General features: G+C 40.1%; 1 protein-coding gene across 3 annotated transcripts in view; it reads left to right on the forward strand.

Moving 5' to 3' along the window:
• MYPN (myopalladin) overlaps positions 1–15,681 on the forward strand; it is a 102,212-nt gene that overhangs the window by 40,273 nt on the left and 46,258 nt on the right. For all 3 annotated transcript variants that reach the window (XM_008537177.2, XM_070563850.1, XM_070563857.1), the window contains exons 4-7: positions 4,778–4,953; positions 7,676–7,727; positions 10,815–10,929; positions 12,035–12,106. In XM_008537177.2, the coding sequence (XP_008535399.1) occupies positions 4,778–4,953; positions 7,676–7,727; positions 10,815–10,929; positions 12,035–12,106 (415 nt within the window). The remainder of the gene's footprint in view (positions 1–4,777; positions 4,954–7,675; positions 7,728–10,814; positions 10,930–12,034; positions 12,107–15,681) is intronic.

The following is a 15,681-nucleotide window of genomic DNA, read 5'->3' on the forward strand; positions in this document are numbered from 1 at the left end:
TTCCTTCTTCTCCCCAAAACCCCCACTACGTAGTTGTGTATTCGAGTTGTGAGTCCTTCTAGTTGTGGCAGGCGGGATGCTGCCTCACCATGGCCTGATGAGTGGTGCCATGGCTGCACCCAGGATCCGACCCAGCAAAACCCTGGACCACCAAAGCAGAGCGTGCAAACTTAACCACTCAGCCACAGGGCTGGCCCCTGAATTTTTTTATTTTATCTGTGAGCATGGTGATGAAGAACATGACCACTAGTCAGTTTTGTGACCCTGCCTTAATTTGTGCTGCAAAAACACCAGCAATTTTACCCACTGTCACTTTTCACCATCGGTGTAAATGTCAACACAGTGAAAAGGCAAATAATATCTTAGTATTATATGAAAGTAGTTTTGTCTTCACAGGAAGTGAACTATACTTCGAGAATTGCTTCAAAATGCTTACACCCTGTTGCTTGGTATGCTGATGTTAGCTATTTTCTATTGACTTCCTGTTCCAGAAGATGGGGTTTTAGCACTCCTCACTAAATGAGCACCTCCATTGTTCCTTCCTTCGTTGCCTCAATAAAATCATATCATACTGTTGTTTAAAAATATTTAATGTTTACCTTTTTGTTACTATATAAGCATTATTCACGGCCAAGCCCAGAAGGGTAAAATGAATGTTTTCTTGCTTGTGTAACTTTTTATTTTGACCTGGAGCTGATTACTGTCTTGTTTTCTCACGTGCTTAGTTCTGTGGTCCTATCACAAATATGTCTTAATTCTCCAATACATTTGTAAAATATCTACTAAATATTCTGTTTCATGCAATTAAGCCACCAGGACCATCTGTTTTTCCCTAGGGAAGTCTCTCCTGAAGCCCTTCTTCCTCTTGCTCCAATACGGACCAGCTGTTCAGACATCTGGCAACTCAGCCTTCATCCTAGGACATCCTCTAAACTGCTCTGAAGAGAGGATGTGACCTGCTGTGGGGATCTAAATGCTCATTTTCCAAACTTGAAATTAGTTTCCCTGTTTTAAGCTCTGTGTATCCTCCCCCGTAGTGTGTCTCCACATCCCCGCACTTGTGTCTCCAAATCCTGAAACTTGCTGGGGTTCTGCCACAAAGACTGGCTTCTTTCGCTGACACCCCCAAGTAGGCACTTGGTTTTCAGATTTTTCTACTCTCCTGACTCCTCAGTCTGCTTTCCACCTTCCGAAAGTTTTTGAGGTCTCAGGCTTGCTGTTGTCTCCCTACCTATTCTTTTTGTCCTTGTGCTTTTATACCATTTTAAAATTCCTTTGTTCTAATTTAAGAGGCATTTCAGGAGGGACGTAAAGGTTAACGCATGTGCTCAATATGTCATGTTTGACTGAACGCCCACTATTTGTTTTTGGAACTATACATGCTCTGAGGGTTTGTTCACACAAGCTCTTTGGGGTCTTGTTGAGATTTATGCTTTGGGAGATTTATGAACCCATTTAAGCAGCTGCACACACTGCTAGTGCCACATCAAATCAAAGACTGGCATAGAATTTGTTGAAGCGAATAACAAATACTCACAAAATATTAACAATCAATTCTTTCCATCATTTGGTCTTTCAACAAACCCAACACATATTTTCTACCTGTACCAGGGCACTGTTGTCGGTGCTAAGTTTATAGTGGTGAATAAGACTAAGGTCTTCTCGGGGCCGGCCCAGTGGCGCAGCAGTTAATTGTGCATGTTCCACTTCGGCGGCCTGGGTTTCGCTGGTTCGGATCCCAGGTGTGGACATGGCACTGCTTGGCAAAGCCATGCTATGGTAGGTGTCCCACATATAAAGTAGAGGAAGATGGGCACGGATGTTAGCTCAGGGCCAGTCTTCCTCAGCAAAAAGAGGAGGATTGGCAGCAGTTAGCTCAGGGCTAATCTTCCTCAAAAAAAAAAAAAAAGACTAAGGTCTTCACATGGACTTTCAATCTATGGGGGGAGTAACAGTAACAAAGTAAACATGTATATAAGATAATTTCAGGTAGTAGTAAGTATTGTGAAGATAACAAAAGCGGGTAATTAGATAGAGCATCTGAGGATAAGGGGACTATATTCGGAAGAGGATCAGGGAAGACTCTCTCAGGAGGTCACATTTGAGCTGAGGCCTGACCGATGAAAAGGACCTATCTTTGTAAAGGTCTGGGGGAAGAAGATTTCAGGAAGCACAAAAATCCTAATGGAGGATAGCTAATGTGTTCACAGAATAGAAAGAAGACCAATGTGATTGGAACATAGTGAAAGAAGAGTGATGAGAGAAGGAGTCCAGAAGTCAGGGCTGGAAAGGCAGATTTGGATGTTATCCCAAATAGAGGCGATACTTGAAACTATGGGATGAGATAAGATGGCCAACAGAGAGAGTACAGAGAACTGTGCTAGGTACTGTGGACGCTACAGAGCATATAATGCGCAGTCCCTACCTTCAAAGAACTTACCAAAATCCAGCGAAATTGGTGAGACAAGACAAATTCCCAAAATAGGGAATAATAAAAGATAGTGTATAATCAGGTCTTTCATGACATAGCACAGGTTTTCAAAAAGTGGAGTTAGAGAAAGTAACAATCATTGAGAATTGATGGTAAAAGGTACTTTGTGTAGGAGGTGATATCTGAGCCAAACTTTGATAAATGAGTTATATTTCCAGTAGCTAAAAGGCAGAGGAAAGGAATCTCATATGAAGAGGAAAACGTGAGCAGAGACTTGAATGTAGGGGTGAATATGACATATTTATGGAACAGTAGAGGAATGTTCGACTGTTGGGAAGTAGCTGAATAGGTGAGTTTTCTTAAATGTGCTCCAGAATGCTGCTTTATAAATGATGGGAAAGAGGGATTAAAGCGCTGAGTGGTTAAATCTGAAACTGCAAGAAAGATTAGCAATTGCCAAGACTGCTTAATTTTTGACATTGAATAGTCGTAACACCTCCCCACTTAATTACTTTTTATTACAATGTTGATTAATAATTATTATTTCAAAAAAGGAAAACAATATAAAAAGAGGTACACTGAGACATCACACTCCTATCTGTCTTCATCAGTCTGCTTTCCCCTCATCCTCAATAGGTAGCCGCTTTTGATTTTCACTTCATTCTTTCCAGTTTTCTTTCTTTCTTGCAAATGCAAACAATATGAATAGACCTTATTTCTTGCCCCCTCTATTCGTTTTCTAGGGCTACGTAACAAAGTGCCACAAACTGGATGGCTTAAACAATAGAAATGTACCGTCTCACAGTTCTGGAGGCTGGAAGTCTGACATCAAAGTGGCAGCAGGGCCTTGCTCCCTCTGAGACTCTGGGCAGACTCCTTCCTTGCCTCTTCTAGCTTCTGGTGGTGGCTGTTAATGCTCGGCATTCCTTGGCTCGCGGCTCCATCCAATTTCTGTCTCTGTCGTCACATGTCATTCTTCCTGTGTGTCTCTGTCTCCACATGGAGTTTTCCTCCTCTTGAAGAATCCCATTCATTTTGGATTAGGGCCCACCCTAATAACTTCATTGTAATTTGGTTATACCTGCCAAGACTCCATTTCCTAATAAAGTTATATTCTCGAGTCCTGGGGGTTAGGACTTCAGCATATCTTTTTGGGGGAGATAATTCAACCCATAACACCTACATTTCTTATGCAAAAGTTATCATTCTATATGCACTATTCCGCACTTTACTGTTCAAATTTTACCTATGCATCTTGGGGTTCTTTCTTCATCAGTACACAGTGATCTTTCTCACCCTCTTTAGAGCTGCATAGTGTTCCATTATTTCATCAGTCTCCTAGTGATATACACTTGGGTTGTTTCCAATATTTTCTTATTTAAATAAGTAACTTGTATATTTTTCATTTTGTGTATATGCAAGTATATTTGCATGATAGAGTCCCACAAGTGGGATTGTTGTGTCAAAGGTTAAATGCATCTATAATTTTGGCAGCTATTGCCATATTCCTTTCATAGAGTTGTAGCATTTTACATTCCTATTAGCAGTGTATGAGAGTGGTCAAACTTTTAGACTTTTGCCAATCTGTTACATGAGAAATGATATTTCCATATAATTTTAATGTCTATTTCTCTTATCACACATCTCTGCATTTTAAACATTATTTTATGTGTTATTTTGTGTAAACTTTTGGACAAAAGGTTATTTTGTATTCCTTAACATAGTTAACATGTATAACCATGTTGTAATAAAAATTTCTAACTTTAAGTTACAGATTTAAAATAAAATACCATAGCATACTTCACTTAGGTTATTCGCCAGGGTTGGGCCACTCCTGGGAGAATATGACCCAACCTTCTTATTCTGATGACTCAAGTAACCAAACAAATTAAGTTTATTTAGCTAGGTCAGATGCATTTTGATAGTAGGGAATGAGTGCGCTCAATTTCACAAACCTTTAACATCCCTCAGACTCTCTCCAAATAAGCTAAAGTAGCACTTATTTAATGTGCATTAAGGAAAGCTGTAAGTCTTTTTTTTAGGAGAAGCCAAGTTTCATATCAAAGATTCTGCTTGTCATAGTTAGCTGTGTTTGCTTTCTCATCCATCTTCTCTCAGTTGTATAATTCTTAACAGGAGCCACTTTCTAATTTCCTGAGTAAAGTGTCAATGTGATTTGAATACTGCCAGCTTTTATCATTGTTACAAGCAAATTGTATCATAATAGTGGATTGTTTAATATTTTGACAATACGTTTGTCACAGTTCTCTTCTTCGGGAACACCTGGAGCCATCTATGTTATTAATTCTCACATTTCAGTCATGTCCAATATTCCCTTCCTCGCAGGTGGTACTGTGAAGGCAAGGAGCTTGAAAATTCCCCAGACATTCACATCATCCAGGCAGGAAATCTGCACTCACTGACCATTGCTGAAGCCTTTGAAGAAGACACAGGACGCTATTCCTGTTTTGCTTCTAACATCTATGGGACAGACTCAACTTCTGCTGAGATTTATATAGAAGGTAAAGCAAAATACTCTTAGATCATGGTACTTACTAGTAAGACATATAGTTATAATAAATAAATATTTATGAGGGCCTACTCTACCACACACTATTTTAGGCAGCGGGAATACAGCAGAGAACCAAATACAGTTATGCACCACATATCAACATTTCAGTCAACTGTGGACCACATATACAATGGTGGTCCCATAAGATTAATACCATGTAACCTAGATGTGTAGTAAGCTATACCATCTAGGTTTGTGTAAATACATTTGCACAATGGTGAGATTGCCTAATGGGGCATTTCTCAGAAAATATCTCCATCATTAAGCGACACATTACTGTAGACAAAAATCCCTAGGGGCTGGCCCCATGGCCTAGTGGTTAAGTTCAGTGCACTCTGCTTCAGTGGCCCAGGATTGGTTTCCAGATATGGACCTACACCACTTGTTTATCAGTAGCCATGCTGTGGTAGTGGCTCACATACAAAAAATAGAGGAAGATTGGCAAAAGATGTTAGTACAAGGCGAATCTTCCTCAGCATTAAAAAAAAAAATCCCTAGTTTCATGGACAGATGGAATTTATGTTGTAATGGGAGAGACAGAAAATAAATGAGATAAATAAGTAAAATACATATAGTAGTCCCACCTTATCCACAGTTTTGTTTTCCAGAGTTTCAGTTACTATAGCCAACTGTGGTCTGAAAATATTAAATGCAAAATTCCAGAAATAAACAACTCGTAAGTTTTCAATTGCGTGCTGTTCTGAATATCTTGATGAAATCTCACACCTTTCCACTCCCTCTGCCTAAGGATGTAAATCATCTCTTTGTCCAGCATACCCATGCTGTGTATGCTACCCACCCGTTAGTCACTTAGTAGCCATCTGGGTTATCAGATTGACTGTCATGGTATCTTACACTTGTGTTTGAGTAACCCTTGTTTTACTTAATAATGGCCCTAAAGTGCAAGAGTAGTGATACTGGCAATTCAGATATCCTCTTATTGTGCCTAATTTATAAATCAAGGTATGTATGTGTAGGAAAAATCAAAGTACATGTGGAGATCGGTACTATCTGTAGTTTCAGGCATCACTGGGGCTTCTTGGAATGTACCCCTGTGGATAAGAGGAGACTACTGTAATATGTTATGTATATTAAATGGTTCCGGTCACCAATTCCAATGTGTGTTTTGTTGGGGGAGGGTTCCAACACCAACAACAAGCAACTCTCCACGACACCACTTGGGTGTCCTACAATTTAATTCAATTCTGATGCCATCTACCTGGAGATAGTATCAGATTCCACAGGTTAAGGGCTCAGTCCCTCAAGCCTGCCTGCCCACCCAACTTCAGATGCCAATCTCAAGTAGTAGTTCCCCAGGTTACCCACAGCTTCCGTCCAAGTTGGCTACAAATTAGAGGTCTTCATGACCACCTCCTCAGTTTCGATTGATTTGCTAGAGAGGCTCACAGAACTCAAGGAAACACTTACTTGTGTTTACCAGTTTACTAAAGGATACGATGATGAACAGCAAAATAAAAGATACAGGAGGGTCCTGAGTACAGGAACTTCTGTCCTCATGGAGTTGGGGTAAGTCCCTGCAGGTCATTGCAAGGACTTTGGCTTTTACTCTGAGAGAGATGGGAAGCTCTGGAGAATTCTGAACAGAGACATGACGTGATCTGACTTAGCTTTTACTAGGGTCACTCTGGCTCCTGGTTGAGCATATGCTGCAGGGAGTCAAGTGTAGGGGCAGTGAGACCGTTGGGAGCCTTGGAAAGGCGTTTACATCAGCACCAAACTTGTCTGACTAATTTTAGGGAAGAAATCAATTTACATTCCTTATATAGCTACTTAAGTTTCTGTTGCTATTTATCTCATCCTCTGAGGTTTTTTATGGATACTATGCTTTAGCACTTTTATCATAAATAATACCTTATGGAGGCCTTGGTTTTGGCACTTAAATATTGGATTATTGTGGTATAAATGCCCATTTACCAACTAGACTGTGGGATAAGGATTGTCTCATTTTTCTTTCTACTTCCAATACCTTATCTAGTAACAAGTACATAGTGGGTATTTGATGAACATTTATTGAATACATGCATGAATAGAAATGTGTTGTATGTTTTTATCCTCAGATTTTTCGAGTACAGTAAATACCTCCCGATTTAGCTCTGTTGTGTCTTCCTGGAATTCACTATCTTGAGAAGTAAATCCGGGATCAAAGCTCTGCTAACAGTGCTGAGATTGGATTGCTGATTTTTTTCTTTGTGGTAACAACTTCAAACACCCCCATTCCCGAGATGAAATGTGACTTGTTAATATTAGGACTGGCAGGAAGAGCATCCACCTACACCTACAATGTTCGGAATCCAGTGTAATCCCATCTTTTATTTAATCTGTGTTGGCCAAGTGCAAGAGGATTTATGTTGGATGCCACACACAGCATGTCTGCGGACTGCTCTGTTAGTCCACAGGCATCAGCAGGTGTTTTACTTACAAGAACACTTGGAATATGGGCCAGTTAATTTAAACTCTGTCAGTAACTAGCCATGTGACTTTGAGCAAGTCCTTCAGCTACTTAGAGTCTATTTCCTTATCTGCAAAATTGGGTGGTAGAGAATCACTGAGTTCACTTCTAGGGCTAACATTCTATACGTCTTCAAGTGCCTAGGAGGCAGTTTAAGAAATTTTCATCTTAAAAATGTTCTATTTTATTTTTATTTTTCCAGGGGTTTCTTCTTCTGACTCAGAAGGGGACCCTAACAAGGAAGAGATGAATCGGTAATTCTAATTTTCTATCTTTCTATCTCTGAGCCTTAGCATCCTCAGATCCCCAGAAAGCTTCTAATTGGTTAGCAGAACTTGGCTCCAGGGTGTGACTTCAAAAAAAACTTGAGCAGATTGGAGAAAACACTACTTCTTTTGCTTAAGTCTTGCGTAGCAGGTTCACGTTAATATTTCCAATATTTTAAAAATGAGATATCACCTATGAAATATCATCATACTTATACCTACAGAGTGAAAAACAAATAACCCCAGTGGTTCGAAAAATTTATGTTTCTGACGAATAACAGTACTCACAAGAACAGAAAACCTGGTGATTCCAAATTATACAGAGTGATCTGGGCAAGTCATAACCTTTTGCTAAACAATTGTACTAAGTACTGAACAGGGTTGCATCCATCCATTCATTACTTTCCATAGTCGTTGACAGAGCACTTACTTTGCACCAGGCACTTCACTAGATGCAATAGGTATTAGGGAAAATCAGATGCTTCCTGCCTTCAAAAGACTCAAGTCTAGTAGAGGGAAATATATATCAAATATAGCAAAAAGTGTATGCCAAACATATAAACCAAAAGAGTAATAAGGTGTAATAGATTATGATCTAACCATGTGCAGGATGTATAAGATTTGATACAAAGGACTATTGATTGCTTGGGAAGAGAAAGAGAGATCAGGAAAGGCATCACAGTATTGATGACTTTGAGCTGATTCTTAAAAGAACAGTAGGTGGACACCCCCAAACAAGGGAGGGAAAGGCATTGCAGACAGAGGAGGCTGTGGACAAAACGCATGGAAACTGGGAGCAGACACAATAGCCATTCCTTGAGATTACCTAAAACAAATGGCAAAATTTGGAAGACTAGTTGAAGAGCTGTTAACTGTTGGCATAGTATTCTGACCTCCCCTGCACAGAGTAAATTCCTAAAGGGCAGAAATCAGGTCTTATTCTTCAAAATCCTTTGTGTATGCCTACCTTGGAATGATAATTTGCTTTTAGCTTTTAGTGTTGATAAGAAAATTCAGGGGCTGGCCCTGTGGCCAAGTGGTTAAGTTTGCATGCTCTGCTTCGGCGGCCCGGGGTTTTGCCACTTCAGATCCTGGGCGCAGACATGGCATGGCTCATCAAGCCAGGCTGAGGTGGCGTCCCATATAGCACAACCAGAAGGACCTACGACAGAATATACAACCTATGTACTGGGGGGCTTTGGAGTGAAGAAGAAAGAAAAAAAAAAGATTAGCAACAGATGTAAGCTCAGGTGCTGTGCCAATCTTTAAAAAAAAAAAGAAAAGAAAGAAAATTCATAACCAGAGTAAATGACTTCTCCGTTTCTCTTCCTTATCATTCACAGCACTTTGGTTCAATTCCTCTTCTTTCCTACCTCTTGGTACCAGGCACCTTCTTACGGGTTCTCCTATCTGCTCCAGCCTTTTTCTCTCTTTTACAGTCTCCAGACTACAACCAATTATTATTTAAAAGATAAATGTGATCCTATCATTTCCTGACTTGAAAAAGCTTATTATCTATGCAAAAATAAAAATCAAATGCAAAACCAACAACAACAACACTTTTAAAGAAACTTAACATGGCATTCAAAGCCTTATTCAGTAGAGTAGCAGCCAGGCTTTCTTGCCTCCTCCTCCTTCCTCCCACCTCAGGCTCTTTACACTGCTGCCATCTCACTCAGACAATGTACAGTTCATTCTCACCTTTTGTTCAAGCTGCTCACTTTGCTAGGAGTTCCCTATCTCCTTTTTATTTTTCAAGCTTTCGTTTTCTCTGTTAAAAAACAGAAATCCCTAACTCATGTAAAATAATTCATCAACCCATAAAAAGGAGTATTAAAAAGTCAAATATTAATTTTTGAAATACCTGACACGCTATAATGTGTGTGTATAGTCTCAAATCGTTTAAGACTATCTTAGTATTAAACACCCAGCTTTTCTCAAATTCTTGTAAACCGTGAGTCTCATTTGCCTGCAAACTCCTATTTATCTTTCAAAACGCACTTAAGTTCTAACTCCTTCTCCATTGCACACTCATCACTCCTTCCTCAAGGCTCTCATAACATGGCTTACAAGCCTAATGGGTATGAATTTTGATATGCAAACTTAAGCAAGAAATATCTCATTTGTTTATTTTCTTTAAAACTACTGGCAGAAGTTAGGATTTAGCTTCAGTTGTGTGTAATAGAGACCCAAAATAATAGTGACTTCAATAAGACAGGTATTTATTTCTCATTTATGTATAAATATGAATTTGGCTGGTAAAATGGTTTCACATTCCACTGGGTTCTTGTCTGCTTCTAGCTTTCTGCTTTATCTCATTCTAAGGTGTGGCCTCATCTTCTTAGTGTAAGATTGGAAGGAATAAAGAGTATGCCCTGCTCCCCTTTTAAAGTCATCTCCCTTAAATTACGTACATCACTATCACTCATATCTCATGACCAGAAAGTAGTCATGTGGCCACACCTAGTTTCAATGCATGTTGGGAAATGTAGTCTTTATTTAGAGTAGCCATGTAAAGAAATCAGGGATTCTATTATTGTAGAAGAAGAAAATAGATGTTTTGGGGACACTGGTTGTCTTTGTTATCACTCATAATTCTGCTTCTGAGACCCCATCCTGCCTGGCTGGAGAAAAATTGAATCTGTCGTTACTGGGTGTCCCTTTTCCCCTCCAAGGTTGTGTAAAGATGCCTGGGATATATATAAAATAGTTTGATATCATGCACTTGTCTAAGCATCTCACACAAAAGCCCTATGAGACAGGATTATTATTTCTCCATTTTGGAGACAGGGGAGTTGAGGCAGAGAGAGGTAACATCCAGACAAAAGGGAAGCCCATCCTGTTATCGGTCATCTACCCCCACAGATTATGGGGGAGAGGCCCATGTCCCAGACCTCGAGGTCCCTTCAAGTCCAGTGCTTTGTTGCTTCCTGACGTGACTGGGGACTGGTGTCTTTAGCAAGAGTGGAAGCCCTTCAACCAGAGGGGTGAGCAGTGATGGCATTACTAGCTTTGCTGGAAGAATTTTCACAATGATAGGTTTGTTTTATAATCTATATTTTAATCATTTCCCAGAATCCAGAAGCCAAGTGAGGTGTCATCCCCTCCCACTACCTCTGCAACCATTCCTTCAGCAGTACCCCAAGCCCAGCATGTGGTGGCCAAGCCCAGTGTGTCAACCATCCAGCAGGTACAAGAATCTAAGTAAAACAAAGGTGCCATTGACTGTGACAGGCAGTCACTGTGCACATGACCATCTAGTATGGCATGATTGTGCTCTCCTCCGTTGCAACTTCATAACGATCTTGGGCAACATATTTCCACAATCCTGATAATCACTTTGTACTTCTGATGTATGGTATCAGTGGTTCCTATCACTTTGGCAACATATTCTGTAGCTTCATCTGCAAATTTCATAGGAAAAGAAACTCTTCACAAATTAATCTCTGATATTCTAGCTTTATGAAGGTCACTGATTACATAGACAGTGAACTGCCAGCTCTCATACTGGCCCAGGACAACATGAAACTCAGTTTCACAGAGCTGGAAAGAGTTCTAGTCTCTAAGATGGAGCAACCATGAATTGTTTTTTAGAAAGCATTAAAGGCTCTCATCCTTCAAGTTCATTATGATGATAATAATAATACATGCTTATTTTAAAAACATTCAAAAAGTACAGAAGTATGTTAAATAAAAACTTTAGTCATGGTTCCACTCCTCAGAGGTATCTCCTGTTGATAGTTTCCAGCAGAGGGTTCCAGGCATTTTCTATGAATATATATGTATGCATATGCTTTTAAAAATATGGAATCACACTAATCTAAATGTATTTGTAATATGTTATTGACATATTTATCCATCATCAATAAATATATTTAAATACATTGATCTAAAGCCTTTTCAAACATTTTAAGCAGAGTTACTTACCTAACCCATTTAGTAATGCAGAGGGGTCACATTTTAATCCACATCTAATCCAGTAGTTTTCAAACTGTGTTCTGTGGAGCCCCAAGAGTTCTGTGGAACCACTTCAGGGGTTTAGGGTTAATGACATAGCTCTATATTGTATTTCTAGAAATAAGTACAATCAATTCAGTCTAAAAATTCAAGTGTGTGATTCATAGACTTAGAAAACATCAGTCCTTTGGTTTTAGATTAATATCATACACCAAATTCTGTAGATTTGTTATATCTATCTATCTATCTATGTGTCTATCTACCAACCATCTATCCATCTATCTATGCATCTTATAATTTTAGTGACAATGAATCTATTGTTGGTTCCCTTCTAACAGTGTCAGAGCCCCACCAACTATTTGCAAGGATTGGATGGAAAACCTATCATTGCAGCTCCTGTGTTTACAAAGGTAATCAAAATAGTACTTTTTTCTGTCATGGCTTTAAATGCACCACAACTCCTAGACAAAGTTGTAAGATCTAAGATTTGCTGATTTTACTCAGGATTTTGGTCAAAGTACAGCATAGGAGTTGGGAGTTTTTCGGTGGTTGTTACCGTATCGCCTCAAATCCCAGATTTCTAGTAACAGTCAGCGTAATGAGAGCAATGTCTTCCCCACTGGCCACGTTGATCTCTCTGGCCTTTCCGTTGCTGTTAAACACAGTAGCTGCACCTCTGGATCAAGAGATAAATTTCCAGCCACCTACTACTCCAAAGGTTTCTATGGACTTTCAAAACAATTGGGTTGCAGGTACACATCTTTGGTGCTCAAGGAAATGAAGTTAAATGATCTTAAGAGGCTTAATACAAAGCCTCACTCTAGGACAAAGCTTTCTTTTTTTTTTTTTTTTTAAAGATTTTATTTTTTCTCTCCAAAGCCCCCTGGTACATAGTTGTATATTCTTTGTTGTGGGTCCTTCTAGTTGTGGCATGTGGGATGCTGCCTCAGCGTGGTTTGATGAGCAGTGCCATGTCCGTGCCCAGGATTCGAACCAACGAAACACTGGGCCACCTGCAGCGGAGCGCGCGAACTTAACCACTCAGCCACGGGGCCAGCCCCCAAAGCTTTCTTTTTTAAGTCCATGGTATCAACTATTGTGGTGGCATCAAATTGTGTGTCTCACAGTCTTTGCTTTTAGAACTGGAAAATTTACTCAGGTACTTTCCTTAACAAATGGAAAAACCAATGGAGGGCCAGAGAGATTAAGCAAGTTATCCAATGTCACAGGACTAGTTAGTGGCAAAATCAGGACTAGAAACAAGTTCTCCCAATTCTCAGTCTATTGTTCTTTCTCTTATATAACATAGACTTTGTTATATGTTCCCCAAGACAATAAATTCAAAGGTGAAAATTTGAGTCACACTGGATTTTTTTTGGTATTAGTAAGACCAAACGGATGGAATATATGCCTGGATTTATAGTTTTTGCTGTATGAACGCCAAACTTAGGCCCAAAGAGATTTTTTCCCTCTCAGAAGTATGCTTTAGTTTAGAGCAATGGTTCCCAATCATGGCTAATTTTGCCCCCAAGGGACATTTGGCAATGTCTGGAGACATTTTTGGTAGTCACAATTTGGAGAGTGTGCTGCTGGCATCCAGAGATGCTGCTAAACATCCTACCATGCATAGGATGACAGCCTCCCACAACAAAGAACTATCCCGCCCAAAATGTCACTAGTCATGAGGCTGAGAAATCCTGATTTAGAGCAAAATGGCTACAAGAGTCTTTTCCAATGAGTACTGATCCTAAAGGAAGAGCTAAATCCACAATTTCCACAGAAACAACATTTTTAGAGAAGTTTCACTATATCAGCTCGTCCAGGATGGTTTTCCAAAATCAAGCAGAGCATACGGTGAGACATGTTTGTCACATCCATATTCACATCAGTCAAGCAAACATGCTTATGTGAAACATAAGATGCCTCTCAATTTTTCAGGTTCATTTCTTGTAACCTGCTTTTGGAATTTCAACTTTACTGTTTTCAAATACTTGAAGTAGGAAAGCGACATCTTGTGACTTGGTGAATACACGACTTTGATGATGATTTCTAAGGGGACTCTGTGTGTGTGTAATACAGCTTATAGAGCTACCTCTAGTTGTCTCTTATTTCACTGCTAAGTCACCTAGCCTTAAAACAGAGCTAAAAGTGCCCCAGAAATCAAGACACTTTAATTTGTCATGCCCATCTGTCACAACCTAGAGACAGTGCTGACTATTTAAGGGCAAGTAAACCAGAGAATAATTTAGACCCAGTTCCAACTAAAGTCTCCTCTGCTGTTCTGTTGCTCACCACCGTCTGCCCAGTCAGGCCCAGAGAGGACTCCTCATCTCCACTCAGTTTCAAATCTTCTGAGATTCTCTGTCTTCCCGGCATCTATATCACCTGGTGCATACCTCTGGTGCGACATTTAGCACAATAATAAAGCTGTTTACTTTTCTGTCTCTCCCAAGCCCCTTGAAGGCTGTCTCTGATATCTAGATAGGAGTCCATAAAGGTAATAATAGGTCCAAAGCCATTTTTGTTTTTCAAAAAAAGTCCAATAGGACTTTGACACGTTCTTTACATTTAATTTTCAAGGACTGGTTAGAGCAACAGTTTTTTTTTTTGTTTTTGTTTTTTTGTGCATGAGGAAGATTGTTGCTGAGCTAACATGTGTGCCAATCTTCTTCTATTTTGTGTGTGGGATGCTACCACAGCACAGCTTGATTATCGGTGTGTATGTTCGCCCTGGGTTCTGAACCCACAAACCCTGGGCTACAGAGTGTGTGAACTTAACCACTAACACCACTGGGCCGGCCCCCTAAAGCAATATGTTTTGCTGCTTTTGTGTGGTGACTCCAATTACCTCCTTCTAAATAGATGCTCTGATTGGCAGATACATATATGCCTTTGATAAAAATGGCAAAATGAATTAATCATTAGTATATATTATTTGTTAGATAAAGCTCCAAAAACATTAGCTCCATGTGGGAAAACGGTCCTTAGTAAGACCCTCACTCTGATGAGTCTTTCTCAGCCCTCGGGATGTGTGCTTTTGCCTCCATAAATGGGATGAGGGTTGTTCAGACGTAGGGCACTGGAACAGGCTGCGGCTCAGATTCCAGAGGGACTTATCAGCCATAGTGTGCTTGCGTTAGTTTCCGTCAGTGAGGACGGGGTTGAGGTCACAGTCACCGCCAGCGTCATTAGAAAATTTCTGAGTCAGAGTCACCGATGACGGTAATCACGTGGCATGAGCCATGATAACTGATCATTTGCATATATTTGTCCTGGTTATTCCTGCTCTATTTACTTCTTTAGGGACTTCTGGCATTCCAGTCCCCATGGCTCACTTTCTATACTGCCCAACAAAGCATTTCTTTGCCAGTAATGGCAAGATGCCACTTTTTTAAAGCAACAATTAGAGAGCAGAGTTTTATTGAACTCCTTCTGCCTCCTTTGGTGATAGGGAAGTGCGGATATTATTTTCTTTTTAAAGAAGGTTAACATGAAAAGGAGGGTGCCCAGAAAAACAGTGGTAGAGTTGAGAGAATACTGGGGTTTCATATGCTAGTTCATTGCTCTACTCAAAGGTGATACCTATGTTTTTAAATATTTTATGGAGACAGACTATCCTTTATCCTCTATACAGTATCAAAAACACTTTCGCTCCGCTTGTGAGGGGAAAACAGCGCTCACACTTCTTGAGTGTGAAGGGCGGTAGATGATCAAATTAGAATCTTACTCCTATTGCTGCCCCCACTCCAACAGCAGCTGCTGTGGCTGGCTTTCAAGGCTGCAGCAGCCCTGGCTCCAGCTGCTTCAGCAGTAATTTGAAGAGTGCAAGGGGGCAGGGGAAGTGCGAATTTGAAGTGCACTTCATTATATAATAGCAGAGGCAGGAAACTCTGAAATAACTGAGCCAGTGGCTCGATTCAGATTTCTGAAGATTACATGGGCCCCTCTCCACATCCCGACAGTTCCAGAGACTTTTCTGACTCAA

Source organism: Equus przewalskii, chromosome 1, assembly GCF_037783145.1.
Source record: "Equus przewalskii isolate Varuska chromosome 1, EquPr2, whole genome shotgun sequence".
Taxonomy (NCBI): Eukaryota; Metazoa; Chordata; class Mammalia; order Perissodactyla; family Equidae; genus Equus; species Equus przewalskii.